This window comes from Heloderma suspectum, chromosome 2 (genome assembly GCF_057233095.1).
Source record: "Heloderma suspectum isolate Gila_16-S chromosome 2, 16-S_ref, whole genome shotgun sequence".
NCBI lineage: Eukaryota > Metazoa > Chordata > Lepidosauria > Squamata > Helodermatidae > Heloderma > Heloderma suspectum.
In genome coordinates, this window is record NC_139459.1 from 358789140 (window position 1) to 358803730 (window position 14591).

Consider the following 14591-nt stretch of genomic DNA (forward strand, 5'->3'; position numbering starts at 1 on the left):
ACACACACACCCCAGCACATAAACACCTTCCACCTCACATTAACTTGAGGTGGAAGTGGCTTTAAGAGCTTTTCTACATGAAGCTTTTATTGTGTGCTTGTGATTGATTGCTCGCTCACGGTAGTCTGCAGGTCCTTTACATGACATCGTCATCCTCCAGGGCCTCTCCCGTGCTTTGCAACCATTATTGCGGGGGGGGGGGGTAGATCAAGGAAAGTGCAGTACTTTTCTGAATGGCATTCTATTTATAGTGTATAATTGTGCAATTCTGCTATACTACACCGCCATCTTGTGGCTATATAATGACACACATAGAAAGGCAGAGAAAGAAACCCCGCAGGAAAAAGCATGTGTAAAGGAGCTAAACTTAATCCCGCAAAGAATCTGGAAGCAGACGCCCCAGTAAAGGTGAGGGATAAAAGCCTCATGTAGAAATGCCCAATGTCTCCAGTGCTCTCTCATCCAAAGGAAACTAAACCAGGCAGCAGTACCCCAGAATAACATAACTGTCAGGGAAGTGGGGAGCATCTAACAATGTAATGTTCCCTCTCCTACTAATTTTGTGGGTGGGGGTCCTTGCACCAAGCCCCACCAGTTCATAAAAACTTACAAACAACTCTGTCAGGGCCCACAGATGCAGCCAGTTCAGTAAGGGATGAGGTGAACTTGGTTGAGACTTCCTGAGGGGTATCAAAGGTAAACGAGTCTGAAGGGAAAAAGAGAGAGGGAATTCACAATAGGAGTATAGGAGCTTGTTTACCAGTTGTATAGTGATACATTTTGAAGTGCAGGTAGGCACTTGTCATAAAGTGCAAGTGTTTGTCAGCCACATAGCCACCCCATTCCCACAAAGACGATGCAACAAAAAATTAACTTTACGTTCCATTGGATTCAGTATATACATAGGTATCTCCTGACCACATGATGATAAAAATGGGAGGCTATCAAAAGTAGCCAATATTTCTTCCACACTTAGAGAAATCATACACTCCTCCTCAACTTCTCTTCACTTTTTCCCATGGACAGCTGCTTGGTCATCCCATGAAGCTGATTGGTGGGAGATTCAGGACAGATAAAAGGAATGAATTCTCCTCACACATTGCATAAACTATGGAATTCACTACCACAAGATGTGGTGATGACCACCAATTTGGATGGCTTTAAAAGGGGGTTAGACAAATTCTTGGAGAAGGCTATCATGCCTACTAGTCCTAATGGCTATAGGCTACCTCTAGTATCAGAGGCAGAATGCGTATGTACACCAGTTAAACATAAGAACATAAGGAGAGCCCTGCTAGATCAGACCAAGGGTCTATCTAGTCCAATATTCTGTTCACACAATGCCCAGTCAGCTGCCCATGGGAAACCCAAAAGCAGGACATGAGTGCACCCATGTTCCCCAGCAACTGGTATACATAGGCATACTGCCTTTGATACTGGAGGTAGCATCTTGTGGGAGCCAATTCCATACTTTCAGTACGCACTATGTGAAGACGTTACATAAATAACAATAACCAACAGGACTCCCCCTCATGATCCCAGTTCTTTGTCCACAGGACCTATCCCCAATCCCAGGCTGGTCTTTCACTTCACCCATTTGCTCACTTCGACATTCTGGTTCCGATCCACTCCAGGTTCCTGATTTTTGGCAAATCCGTTCTTTGGATCCCACGAGAGTGAGTCCTCTGTCACAATAGAAGCGGATCCGGTTTTCTGACTCATAATGGGTGCCATCTTTTCGAGCACCAATTGGAATACCTGGGTTGGGGCATTGGCCAGCTGGGTAGGAGAAAAGATGGCACAATTACGGATTCTGTCATTCTAAAGTGTATGCCTTTGTGTGCGCACCATGTATATGTGTAATCTGAGAAGCTGGAATGGTATATGCAAGTATTGCAAATATAATATTTCACATAATATTTAAGAAATCATAAAATGCACATAACAAACTTTCATTGAAATTTAACACCATGACTGGAAAACATTTCTTGCATGGTGAGGCATGATGGAGCAGATCTAGCAATCATACTGCTTCTCCAGGTTGCATGATCAGGGCCCATCAAGATCAAGGGAAGGGCATACTCACATATGCAAAGAGTTCTAGGCCAACTTTACTCTGCATGAGTTCTGGCAGAGGGAAGTCGAAAAGTCATAGATCACACTCAGCCTGCTGTACACTGAGCTGACTACAAACACACAGACACACAATCCACAGCAATGAGAGTTCAAGTTTATGAAAAGCCTCACAGTACTTTCCATGGCAAGTCCTTAACAATCCAAAGTCCCAGTCCATGTGCAGAGTGCCTCTCAAAAGCCCAGATGATGACGGATCCAAACAGAGAAGGCTTTGGGCAATGAAGACGTGATGTTTTCAGCAAAGGCTCCCCGCCTCTGCATAAGTTCAAAAGGGAAGGTGTGACTGTACACCCCTTCCAGATCCCCCGACAGATCCCCAACAGACAAGGGCTTTTAGCCTTTCAGCAAGGCTTCCGTCTAAACAGAGCAGCACTGCTCAACTTTCCAGCCGTGACGCTTCAACCTGGGCAACCTTTCTGCAAATCTTATCTCACCTCTGTCAGGTTCTCACAGACATCTTCCAGCCTCTCTGCCCACCAAGGCTAGACCAGGGGCGGACAGGGAGTTGGGTGACTCCCCCTGGCTCTGCTCTGAGAACACTGACAGAGATAAGCTCACACAGGCTCTGAACATTCTAAAAACTGAATAGGCCTAATCCTTTCTAGGCTACTTCTAACTAAATCTTGGCTATAGCTTACAAGGCTTCACTGCATTACTGATGCTGGGCCTTGACATGATTTTTGCTCTCATAACACTTCTTCACTCTAAAAATTTACTCCCCTCCCCCCACACTGTCCCGGCTTGGTTGCTCGGAGATTGGTGAGGGGAAGCGACTGTCTAACTAGGGAGCTTGCAAAAACATTGCCAGTGCTTCTGAGCTTTCAATAGGTCTACTTGGAAATCTAAATCTAAGCTATTTCAAACACATTAAAAATAACAAAACTATCTCTTTTGCAAGGAGAAAAGGAGAGTTAATCAGCTATGATCCCCTCCCCCTTGCAAAAGTAAACTTACAATTACAGGGCAGTTTTGAACTGCACGGCTCTTAACAGCAAGGGAACAACAATTGTACTTTCAAACACTTCTTAAGCAAGGACTAAGGAAACTGAGGCTTGCGTGGGGGGGGGGGAACTCTTGGGGCTATCAATCACTAAACAGGCTAGCCAGGGATTCACAACATGACACACACACCCTTCTTCTCTGTCTACCTGGCACACAAAAACAAAGTTCCGAAACTCACGACGCTGCAGGAAGATGGGGGTCGCCTTATACTTGCATTCTTTACGCAGCCATCAATCTTTTTTGGGAGGCGGCAGCAGGGTGATTTGCAGGACTTGAAAGTCACAGTTTGTTTGTATTTGTAAATCCCAAGTTTGAAACAAGACACAATGAGGTACAGGGCAACCTAATCGTTGCCTTGTCAGGGGCGACAAATTACTCAGGTCAGCTTTTTTCCACTGGGGTCTCAAACAGGAAAACAGTCTTAGTTTGCAATTGTAACATCACTTACAGAGTCAGCCAGCCAGATATGCAGGTCTCGGTGTTTTTGAAGACAGCTACTACTATCTTCTTTTCTTCTCAATTAGGTTGGGTCACCCAGCTTACACAATTTGTTGCGGCTTGCAGGAGCATGATAGTTAGTGTGTAGGAGCATATGCTGCCAGGTTTCTCGATCTCTTCAGCGCACACGCTCAACACTGGACACTCAAATCAGTGAGATTTCTTCATTGCAGGGAATCCCATGGCAAAAGCTTAATGGTTACACTCTTCAGAAATCATATAGCTGATGGTCAGTAGCTACAGGCTCTATGTAATTCTAGAACAGTTCAAAGCTAAACACGGTTACCTTGAGTGAGATCTTCAACGTGGTCTCTCCACTTCATTCTGCTTTGGGACCGTCCTCTGGTGCACTTTCCACTATAAGAGGGGTCTAGCCTGTGCCCTGGGGGCACTGGTTCTTCACTTTTACTCTGTTCTGCGTCTTCATCTTCTGGGTCTTCATCTTAAGTTTCCACTTCCTAAGGATTTCATCCCAATCAGACAAGGTGATTATGTTGCATACCTCGGCACTCTTTGGGCAATTCTTCTGAGCTCGGCGTATCAGTTTATCAGTTTAACAGCTACTTCTTCAGCCTCACGCTCCCACGCCTCGTTGGAGGCCAGGCTGTCCTGCAACGTTTCTCTAATTAACAGCCTTAAATCTTGCTCTTTTCTTAGCCCGTCCTTGAGCTTTTCTGCTTTTTCCTCTCTCCATTCTGACTCCTTCTGCCCAACAGTTTACATTGCTGTCAGCACAAACCATGCTAGAGGCCCTGCAAGCTGCTTCTCTTTAGTTGACCACTTTTCCAGCTGCAGAGATTCCAATGCAGTTTCCAGACCCACTGGTGTGCAGTACTCCTCGACCTCTGGGCATGCTCCTGGTCCGCTCAGGACCACCGATGGCTTTGCGGCTGGACTGCACAGCTCCAACTGTGGCCAGCCCGGGAGTTGGTTTAACGCGCCAACACCTGCATCCTCCTTCCCTTGGAATCTGAACACAGCAGTATTCTTGGCACCCTGCTTGCTGTGTCAGTTGTATTGCCCCTGCAGTAGGCTTCAAACTCTTAATTTAGAGGTGCCAAGATAGTGATAAATCAGATCCAGGTTTACTTACAAGGAGATATTTTATTGAGTAACTTACAGCACACAGGCATACCCAATGGTTGGATCAGACAGCTTCTCTGAACCAAGAGCCATGGGGTACAATGGATTTTATACCATACATGTTAGCAGTGAGGCAGCATGACAACAGCAAGTGCCCACTAGCGTTCATTCTCAGCATAGACTAGCAGTGCTTGGTTCCCAGCATAGCCACCTGCAGCTTTAAGACAAACAAACTTCGCTTCCCAGGCACATCTTGATAAGACGTGCTTGAGGCTGCCCCATTGGCCTTATCGCTCTGTGACTCATCCTGGTAAATCAAGAGGCCTGTTAGGTAAAACAGCAGCCTTCTGAACCAAAGTCAGACAGCATTATGGGGCATCCAAGCCCCTCTAAAACTACTAATAGCCTTGGTTCAGCCTGGGGCCCTACACTAATAAATCTAATAAATATATAAACAAACACCCTTGGCCGTTGTAGGCAGCAAGGCCCTGACAAGAGGAAGAGCAGGCGCTTTGGCTGTTCACATATCACATGCAGTGCCAGAGGCCTCCTTCATCCATTGCTTCCTCCAAGCTGACCGAGGCCCCTTACCTTGGGGAAAACCAGAAGTGAGTTTGCTGGCAAAAAGGGTTTGAATGGGCAGCAATGTCTGAATTTGGGGCAAAGTAATGCATGAGCTTGCCCTGGTTTGCTGGACTGTATTTTGAGCTCTTTGGCTCTGCAATCATCTTTCTGGAGTGCACCTGTTTTTGGCATGATCTGTGTGGCCAGATTCTAGTGGTTGCATGGTATTCTTTGGCATCAGGGGTTTCCACTAGGCTACAGAAAGGTGAATAGATGTGGGAGGAGGATAGGGGCTTCTTGCTCTTTTGTGTTCAAAAGCCACAATGCCTTGTGGCACCTTAAAGACTCGCAAATGTACTGTTGCATAATAAGCTTTCATGGATCGGAATCCACTGTACAGAAAGTTATTTTGAAAGATGTTGCTTTTTGTGTAACTGGAGAGAAATGGCACTTGCTGAAATAAAGGTGTAGGAGCCCTGATTATCTCTGTTCCATCTGATCCCCCTGGATGAGCTGGCTTTTTGCCCAGATGTGCTTCCTCTCCTGCTGCCTCCCTTGAATCTTTCTGTTTTTCTGAAATCAAATGCCCTCCACTCCCTGTCCATAAACCCCTTTTTACATATAGGGTGTCCTTAGGAGACAGGGTCCCTTAAAAACATGCATGCGCATGCACGCACACACGCGCGCGCACACATTTTAGAGCCTGAGGCAGCTGCCTCAGACAACTTATTTGGGACGTCATAAAAAAGTAGCAAATAATTCAGTATTTAATTTCTTAATTATTATTGTATTTTCACTGCCAGGGAAGGGGAAAGGCACTTGTAGTATTTTCTGCCTTAGGGGCCAAAACAACTTGACAGGCTTTGAGTACTACTGTGTACCTTGACCAGGATGGGGTGTGGGGGTGTGGGAGGCACCATTTGCTGCTCTACCTCAGGCAGCAAAATATCTTGGGGCCAGCCCTGGACACAGCTATAGAGACCTGTGTGGTGGGAAAAGGTAGCTGAGCTGGTACAGGAAATTATGTGGGGTAGGGACACAACTGGGGGTACAGAGAGATCTGTGGATAGGAAAACATGTTCAGGATTATACCAAACTTACTGTGTCATCCTAAACATGTTTATTCAGAAGTAAGTCATACTGAGTTCAATGGGATTTACTCCCAGGTAAGTATATGTAGTATTGGAGTCTTGTTGTTGTTGTTCAGTCATTCAGTCATGTCCGACTCTTCGTGACCCCATGGACCATAGCACGCCAGGCCTTCCTGTCCTGCGCTCTCTCCCGGAGCGTGCTCAAGTCCATATTCATTGCATCCGTGATGCTATCTAGCCATCTCATCCTCTGCCGTCCCCTTCTCCTTTTGCCTTCAGTCTTTCCCAGCATCAGGGTCTTTTCCAGGGAGTTTTCTCTTCGCATTAGGTGGCCAAAATACTGGAGCTTCAGCTTCATTATCTGTCCTTCCAATGAGCACTCAGGGTTGATTTCCTTTAGGATGGACTGATTTAACCTCCTTGCAGTCCAGGGGACTCGTAAGAGTCTTCTCCAGCACCACAGTTCGAAAGCATCAATTCTTCGGCGCTCAGCCTTCCTTACAGTCCAGCTCTCACAGCCATACATTACTACTGGGAAAACCATAGCTTTGATTAGACGGACCTTTGTCGGCAAGGTGATGTCTCTGCTTCTTACTATGCTGTCTAGGCTGGCCATAGCTTTCCTCCCAAGGAGCAAGCGTCTTTTAATTTCATGGCTACAGTCACCGTCTGCGGTGATCTTGGAGCCCAAGAAAGTAAAATCTGTCACTGCTTCCATTTCTTCCCCTTCTATATGCCAGGAAGTGATGGGGCCAGATGCCATGATCTTCGTTTTTTTAATGTTGAGTTTCAAACCAGCTTTTGCACTCTCCTCTTTCACCCTCAACAAGAGGCTCTTTAGATCCTCTTCGCTTTCTGCCATTAGGGTGGTATCGTCTGCATATTGGAGGTTGTTGATAATTCTCCCAGCAATCTTAATTCCGACCTCTGATTCATCCAACCCAGCATTTCTCATGATGTACTCTGCATATAAGTTAAATGTGCTCAGAGCTTCAACCAGTCTACCCTGAGGATAGTTCCAGTATCTGGATCTAGAGAGAAACCTGGGGACTGGGGACTTTGGCAAATTAAATAACAAACAACCAGAAACAAAGGTAGCCACGTTGGTCCATGAGAAATAAAAACCCAAAATCCACAGTTAGGAAATACCTTTATTGGGAATTTTGGTTTGTCCTTATAAAGGTATCCAACTATGCAGTTTGGTACTTTAAGAGTTGTATGATGATGAGGTTGCTAGAAACTTAACATTGCAACATTTTTTAGGATTTCAAGAAGTTAGGACCCAAGAGCTGTAAAAAAAAGAAAAAGTGCTCCAGAATCCCAGAACAAACCAAACAAAAGCATTTGAAATGAAATGAGGATCCACGTTTGGCACCATTCTCTGCCTCTTCACCTGGACCAGGGGCCAGGAGCAGCAAAGCAACGTTCTCTAGTCCTGAGGTCTCTGTCTGGTGCTGTTGTGCTTGTTGGTGATGGGAGGGGAAGAGTGAGTAAGGATTTCCTCTATGTTTAATGGGAGTTACTCCCTAGTAACTGTGTAAGTTTGCAGCCTAAGAGCATGGGTTATTATAATCTGCAATACATTCCCACACTCTCCCTTGCCACTGTGTAGGGATGGATGGACTCACCTCAGCCCACCTTGTATGCCACTCACCAGACCCCTGCCGGCTGCCCGACCCTGCTTGCTGTGTGTGCAGCGAGCTACTGGGCAGTTTGTGGGTGCCCGCAAGTGACCTCCCATTCCCTCACTGAGCCACCATTTTATGCAAAATGGCAGCTTGGGCTTTTTTGTAAAGGGCCATATTACGCAAATGGTGGCTATTTAGACAATTTGCCCCTGTAAGTTCACATAATGGGCCGCTTTACGGCGACCATTTGCGTAAAAGGGCCCTTTATAGAAAAGGCTGAGCCACCATTCTGCAGCACAGCAAGGGAGCAGGGATCCCCGCGCTTGCCCGACTTGGCACACGCCGAGTCTGGCAAACATGAGGATCTGTGGACTGCTGTCTGGGTGACTAAGCCAGCAAGAAATCGCCCAGCTTCAAGCTCCAACTGAACACCCGCGACATCCCTACCAGTGTGCCATGTTCAGTTTGCAATTAATTGATAAATGTTTAAGATGTCATACAGTTCTTTTCTGGTCCCAGGCACTTCATCCTCCCCATCTGGATTTGGGCCTGAAAGACCAAGGAAAAGTGTGGGTGCACGGAGGGTAAGTTTTATGCAACCACAATTTGGGACATGGTTTTGTCCTGAAAGCAAGCAAGAGGTTAGGGCTTGCCTTCTATAAAATTTAAATTATAGTAATTATTTCTAATTATACACATATATTTGCATATGTAAATCAGCATATGCAAATTTGTGCACTGTGCCCCAGCTCTTTTAGATACCTAGCACCACCCCTGGTTACACTTAATATCCACAATCCACCTCTTGCAAAGCTTACCCTGCTATCAATATTAGCTTGCAAAAAAACCCACATCGCTCATGCAAGTTGCTCTGCCTTCATCTAGCAGCTCACCTCTTGCAAAGTTTATGATAACTGACTAAGCAGAAGGTGGCCACCAGATGGATGGAATCAAAAGATGGAAGAGACCTCTCAGAGGTGAAGAATCGGCCGATCTTCCTTACAATTGAACATCAAGCTCACCTTCATCATCGCATATTGTTGTCTCTCCGCTCCATTTCCCATTGGGGAGGCAGGTGCGGACCTGGGACCCCCGCAGCGTGTACCCCTCGTAGCACTCAAATCTCAGTTCCTGGCTTACACTGTAGTAGTCCTGGTGGGGCTCATACTCGCCATCTTCGAATTCCGCAGGCTTTGGGCAGCGGATGTCTGGAAGGCATAAGGAAGGGAGCGATTTGTTTGTAGCACTTGTTCCCTCAAACCCAACCTACCTACACCACCCCAGCTTCTGCCATTCACAGTCATTCCTGTGAACTCCAAGGCTATTCCAGTTCTGGGCCTCACAAGCTACCAATATTTAAAAACACTGAGCAGGTGGTAGCAAAAGTCCTGATTCTCATGATATGCTTTGATCACACCTCCCCGCTTCCTTTGTGTGTGTCTGGTCATTTTAGTGTGTCAGCCCGATAGAAGGGCCTGTCTCTCTCTTTTTATTGATGTGAGCTGCTTTGGGAGACAAGAATGACTTGAAAAGTGTGATAAAGATGCAGCAGATAAATAAAGTGAAAGTGCACCAGGATGTGGTAAATCTCTGCGTTTATCACATATCTAGGGTAGCCAACTTTTATCCTGCCTTCCCCATGCTCCCTTTTCTTTAACTGCACCTTGATCTGCTGATGTTAGCAGATAACAACTAGGACCTGCAAGAAAATGCTGCAGCATGCTGTAGTTCTCTTCAGAGTTTCAGCCAGGCACTCATGCCCTCCTCCATTCTGTTCCCACACCCACTCACCCCTTTTTTCATTTTTCCTCCTTAACTCATAGAAACAGCATTCTGTGGCCTGCTTGGGCTCACTGTTTGTGTGTCTGCATGTGTGTGTATCTGTGTGTGTGTGTAAAGTAGGGATGGCAGAGAATTCCGCCACGGATCTCGGTGAGGCCGAATGCCAGTGCATTCAGCCCCCCGAAATCTGTGGCGGAACGGCCTGCCACCCCCCCACCCCCCCACGGATCCCCCTCAGGACGAGACTTACCTGGGGCGGATCTTCCGGGCGGCGGCGGCTGGTCTTCCAACCGGCTGCCGCCGCCGCCATTTGCAGACTTGTGGTGTGTTTTTTTTCAAGATGTGATAGGCTACATAAAGATTTATGTAGCCTATCATGGCTGGGTTAAAACAAAAAACAAAAACGCATACGCAAATGGCGGCGGCTACAGCCACCGCCATTTGCATTCCTTTTTTTTGGTGTCTTAGTCTACGTAAATATTTACGTAGACTAAGACGGCGAAAATAAGGGGAACACAAATAGCGTAGCGGGCGCTATTTGCGTCCCTTTTTGATTTATTAAATATTTACATAGGCTAAAACGGCGAATCAAAAAGGGACGCAAATAGCGCCCGCTACGCTATTTGCGTTCCCCTTTATTTTTGCCATCATAGTCTACGTAAATATTTACGTAGACTAAGACGGCCAAAAATAAGGAACACAAATGGCGGCAGCCGTAGCCGCCGCCATTTGCATATGCGGTTGTTGTTGTTGTTTTTACCCAGAGCCCTCTGCGGCCAGAAATCCAGCTGCGGACAGCTCTGGCCTGGGCCTGGCCGGCTGCTCCGCGGAGCCACCACGGAGCACAGCCGGCCATCGAGGATTCCGGGGGGGAGGAACGGAGCGCCTCCCCCACCGTCGAGGATTCCGGGGGGAGGGACAGAACGCCTCCCTCCCCACCATAAACATAATCCGCGGAAAGGTAAGTACATTTCGTACATCCCTAGTGTAAAGGGATGAGGGTGTTATCTCCTTACATTTTCCCCAAAAGATTTGTTGTACTTCTGTAGGTCTTGGGTGTTGTGTCCAGGGGCCTTGCCAGTCTGGTATAAATCCTGGGACAGATTATCTGTACTTAATCCAGGTGATTCAGAAAGCCTGGCCTGGCTCAAGGAATGGGCCTATCACAAACGCTACATTGAGGTTCCCACTGAACATGCCAAAACTTCTGTCTTATATCTCAATAGCCTTGTTTTGGAGGTAATTAGCCCTCTGCACTTACATAAGAGCATAAGAAGAGCCGTGCTGGATCGGACCAAGAGTCCATCTAGTTCAGCATTCTGTGGCGTGATAATGCTTCTCTCCATGCCACGAAAAGCTTCCCCGGTTGATTTCTGCAGATCAAACTGCTGTTAAAAGCACAGCTTTTTCCCTTGATCATTTGGCAATACTTCGTGTGAATGTGTGGAGAATATATAATGCTAGGGCACGAAAGTAATGCCCTTTGGAATTATGGGGAAAGAGCTGCAAGAGAATGACAGTGGCATTCTCACTGTAGTGGCATTCTACACTGTAGTGGCATTCTACAGTGACAGTGTAGAAACCGTTCAACAGTGAGATGAGGAAGAGGAAGTTTCTGTTTGTGTGGGATAGGGAAGATGTAATTAAAGATTAATGTTGGTTGTTTTGTGTTTATTTTGTTTTAAATGTATTCATACATTTAGATATTACTTGTCTATGCAACTTGCCTGTGTTAGGGTTTTTTTTTTTCAAATATTCAGAACAAAATAACAATACAAAACTAATGGCTAAAAATTAAATCTCAGCAAATTTATCACCTCAAGAACAAATGGAAGTATAGAGCCAATGGGGGCATATCTACACTTCAAATGCATATACCAATATATCAGCATATTTGGTGTGCATCCTCATCCTTGACTACTTTGGTTGTGTGTATCAATCTGCAATGTGATCAAGAGAAATTCGCCACACATTTGCTGCAGATGTGCGGAAAAATGGTCACCTGCATCCACCTTCTGTGTCATCCTGTGATGTGGTGAAGAGAATTTTGCCATGTATTAGCCACAGATTGGTGGTAAAATATGCCCCCTTTCAGATGTTCAGAGGAAGGAGGGGGCAGAGCCTGATGCCACAATCCTGCCTACCAGGTTTGCAGTCACTGAATGTTCACAGGTCTTCCCAACTATCACAGGGCTTCAGTGGTAACAGAATGTGTGGCAAAACAGTTATCTGCCCTCTGTATCTTCCTGCTGAGCAGGGAGGAGAACTTTGCCACACATTCAGTGCAGATGTGTGGTAAAATTAGTGCCAGTAAGCACACTTTCATAACCTCATTTTGTGCTTGGGTTCACCAGGCCTTACCCCAGCACCAGTTTGTGGTCCAGGGCTCATCCCTGGGATAGCTGAAGTAACGATAAAGGTTAGAGTGCCTCTGAGCGTATGTCTATCCTGTATAAACCTGCCCATAGACTTTGCTTGTCAGCTGAGTGGTAACCCCACTTCCACAGACTAGATGCCTGAAAGGCCTCACTGAGAAAGACTGTGCTTGCATGGTGACTGTGTGAGAGAGGAAGACGGGGGGAGGCGGGAAAATGCTGGCTCTGCCTGAAACACAGGGCCTCTCTATTTAGAAATGGACAACTGTCCTCGTACCTCGGCATACGGCATTGCGGACTCTCCCTCCATGCACATTTTTCAGAGGGTTCCATTCCCTGTTAAGATCACAAAACCGGAACACTGTAGGGTATGGGTATTTCCCCTCTGGGCATTCATATTTCAGCACCATGCCATTTCTCAGCACTGTGTAGTTGCCCCCTAAAATCTCAGCTGCTTTGGGGTCACAGGCGCCATTGATCGCATCTGGGGAGAAAACACAAAAAAATGTTAAAAGGGTTCAGGTCACAACTGGTAGAGGACAACCTATTTGTTCAATGGTCAGACAAGATTTTTTTAACAGTGTGATTGTTTGATTTTAGGAGGGCATTGAAAAATATGATTCCCTTGGCCTGTTGTTGTCTCAAGTGGTCATTTTCAGAATTCTGCTACCTCAGACTACCACCTCATTCTGCTGCATGCGTAGACCCAGTCAATAGCATCCCCCACCCACACAGTATTGACACATTCTTCACATTGGGAAATTCCTAAACCCAGGAAGTGACTGCTGTGGTGTCAGTGACCCTACAGTCTAGTGTACTTAGCATAATGGTTAATCCAGCCTCTGCTTATGGCACTGTTTCCTAAAGTCATTTATTCCCCCCTACCCAATAACTTTCAAATCTTATCCTGTGCTGAGCTACTTTTCTAGTTCCATTAGGAAACCATAAAACAGAAACAAAAAACCCTGCTTTTTAACAAACTGCCATATAAATGCAGTTTGTTACAAAGACTGCAGGACACTCTTACAAAGAGTGCAGGACACAGGAAGCCAGATTCCGGCTGAACATCAGGAAAAACTTCCTGACTGTTGGAGCAACACGACAATGGAACCAATTACCTAGGGAGGTGGAGGGCTCTCCCACACTGGAGGCATTCAAGACGAGGCTGGACAGCCACTTGTCAGGTATGCTCTGACTTGGATTCCTGCATTGAGCAGGGGGTCGGACTCGATGGCCTTGTAGGCCCCTTCCAAGCCTACTATTCTATGATTCTATAAAATTTCACCAAAAAACAGTCAGTCCTAAGGTCCACAGCAGCTTACAAAGAGCAGTAATAAGACAGACCCTACCTTCAAGCTTACAATCAAAAGGACACAACACAAAGGGAAATGGAATTTGGAGGGCGGAAGAAAAAAACAAACTCAGGCACTAGTTCTTTGTTACAAAGTTCATATAACAACCTGCTGGAATGGAAAATAGTTCAAAGAGAGGAGGTGCCAAAAGCTGATTTCTTAGTTAAGTGGGGAGTGGGCCTGCTTCCCTTCCCTTCCCTTCCCTTCCTTCCTTCCAAGCATTTTTATCCAAATACTGAGCCAAAAGGCTCCCAGAGCAGCTTAGAAGAATCAGTAGACAGCCCCTGACCCAGGTTTACAATCTAAAACACACGACACACAAGGAAAGGGATTGGGAAGAAGGAGTTAAAAAGCACGATGGTGATGATTGATTCATTATTATTATTATTTATTACATTTATATCCCGCCTTTCTTCCTCCTTAAGGAACCCAAGGCGGTGTACATGCCCAATACTATTCTGGAATCAGTTGTACTCAGCTTTGCTCTGCATCTATTGTCTTTCTGGACTGGCATATGCTTTGCTGGCCTGTTCGTCTTTTCTTTCTTCTCCTGAAGTTTCTCTTTGAGAAATCATGGAGGACTGGGGAAGTGCCAGATGACTGGAGGAGGGCTAACGTTGTCCCTATCTTCAAAAAGGGTAAAAAGGAGGAACCTGGGAACTACAGACCAGTCAGTCTGACATCAATCCCTGGGAAAATTCTGGAGCAGATCATAAAGCAATCCATCTGGAAGCACCTTGACAACAATGCCGTGATTACTCGAAGCCAACATGGATTTGTCAAAAACAAGTCCTGCCAGACAAATCTGATCTCATTTTTTGATCAAGTCACCTCCCTTGTAGACCGTGGGAATGCTGTAGACATCATATACCTCGACTTCAGCAAAGCTTTCGACAAAGTGCCCCATGATATCCTGATGAGCAAACTAGCTCAAAGTGGGCTAGATGAAACAACAATCCAGTGGATCCACAGTTGGCTACAGAATCGGACTCAAAGAGTGCTTATCAATGGGACCTTCTCAAGCTGGGGAGAGGTAACGAGTGGGGTACCGCAGGGCTCAGTCCTGGGCCCAGTGTCCAT

The 14591-nt window shown here is 46.1% G+C and overlaps 1 protein-coding gene across 11 annotated transcripts in view; it reads right to left on the reverse strand.

Annotated features, from left to right (window-relative positions):
- Positions 1-14591, reverse strand: part of LOC146355581 (complement factor B-like) — a 61503-nt gene that overhangs the window by 42196 nt on the left and 4716 nt on the right. For 6 of the 11 annotated variants that reach the window (XM_084841054.1, XM_084841061.1, XM_084841053.1 and 3 more), the window contains 4 exons: positions 12437-12643; positions 9025-9210; positions 1606-1779; positions 611-706 (listed from right to left, as the gene is read on the reverse strand). In XM_084841054.1, the coding sequence (XP_084697180.1) occupies positions 611-706; positions 1606-1779; positions 9025-9210; positions 12437-12643 (663 nt within the window). Of the gene's footprint in view, positions 1-610; positions 707-1605; positions 1780-9024; positions 9211-11045; positions 11158-12436; positions 12644-13277; positions 13431-14591 lie in introns of all 11 variants that reach the window. The other 5 variants (XM_084841063.1, XM_084841059.1, XM_084841055.1 and 2 more) reach the window with 3 other exon arrangements.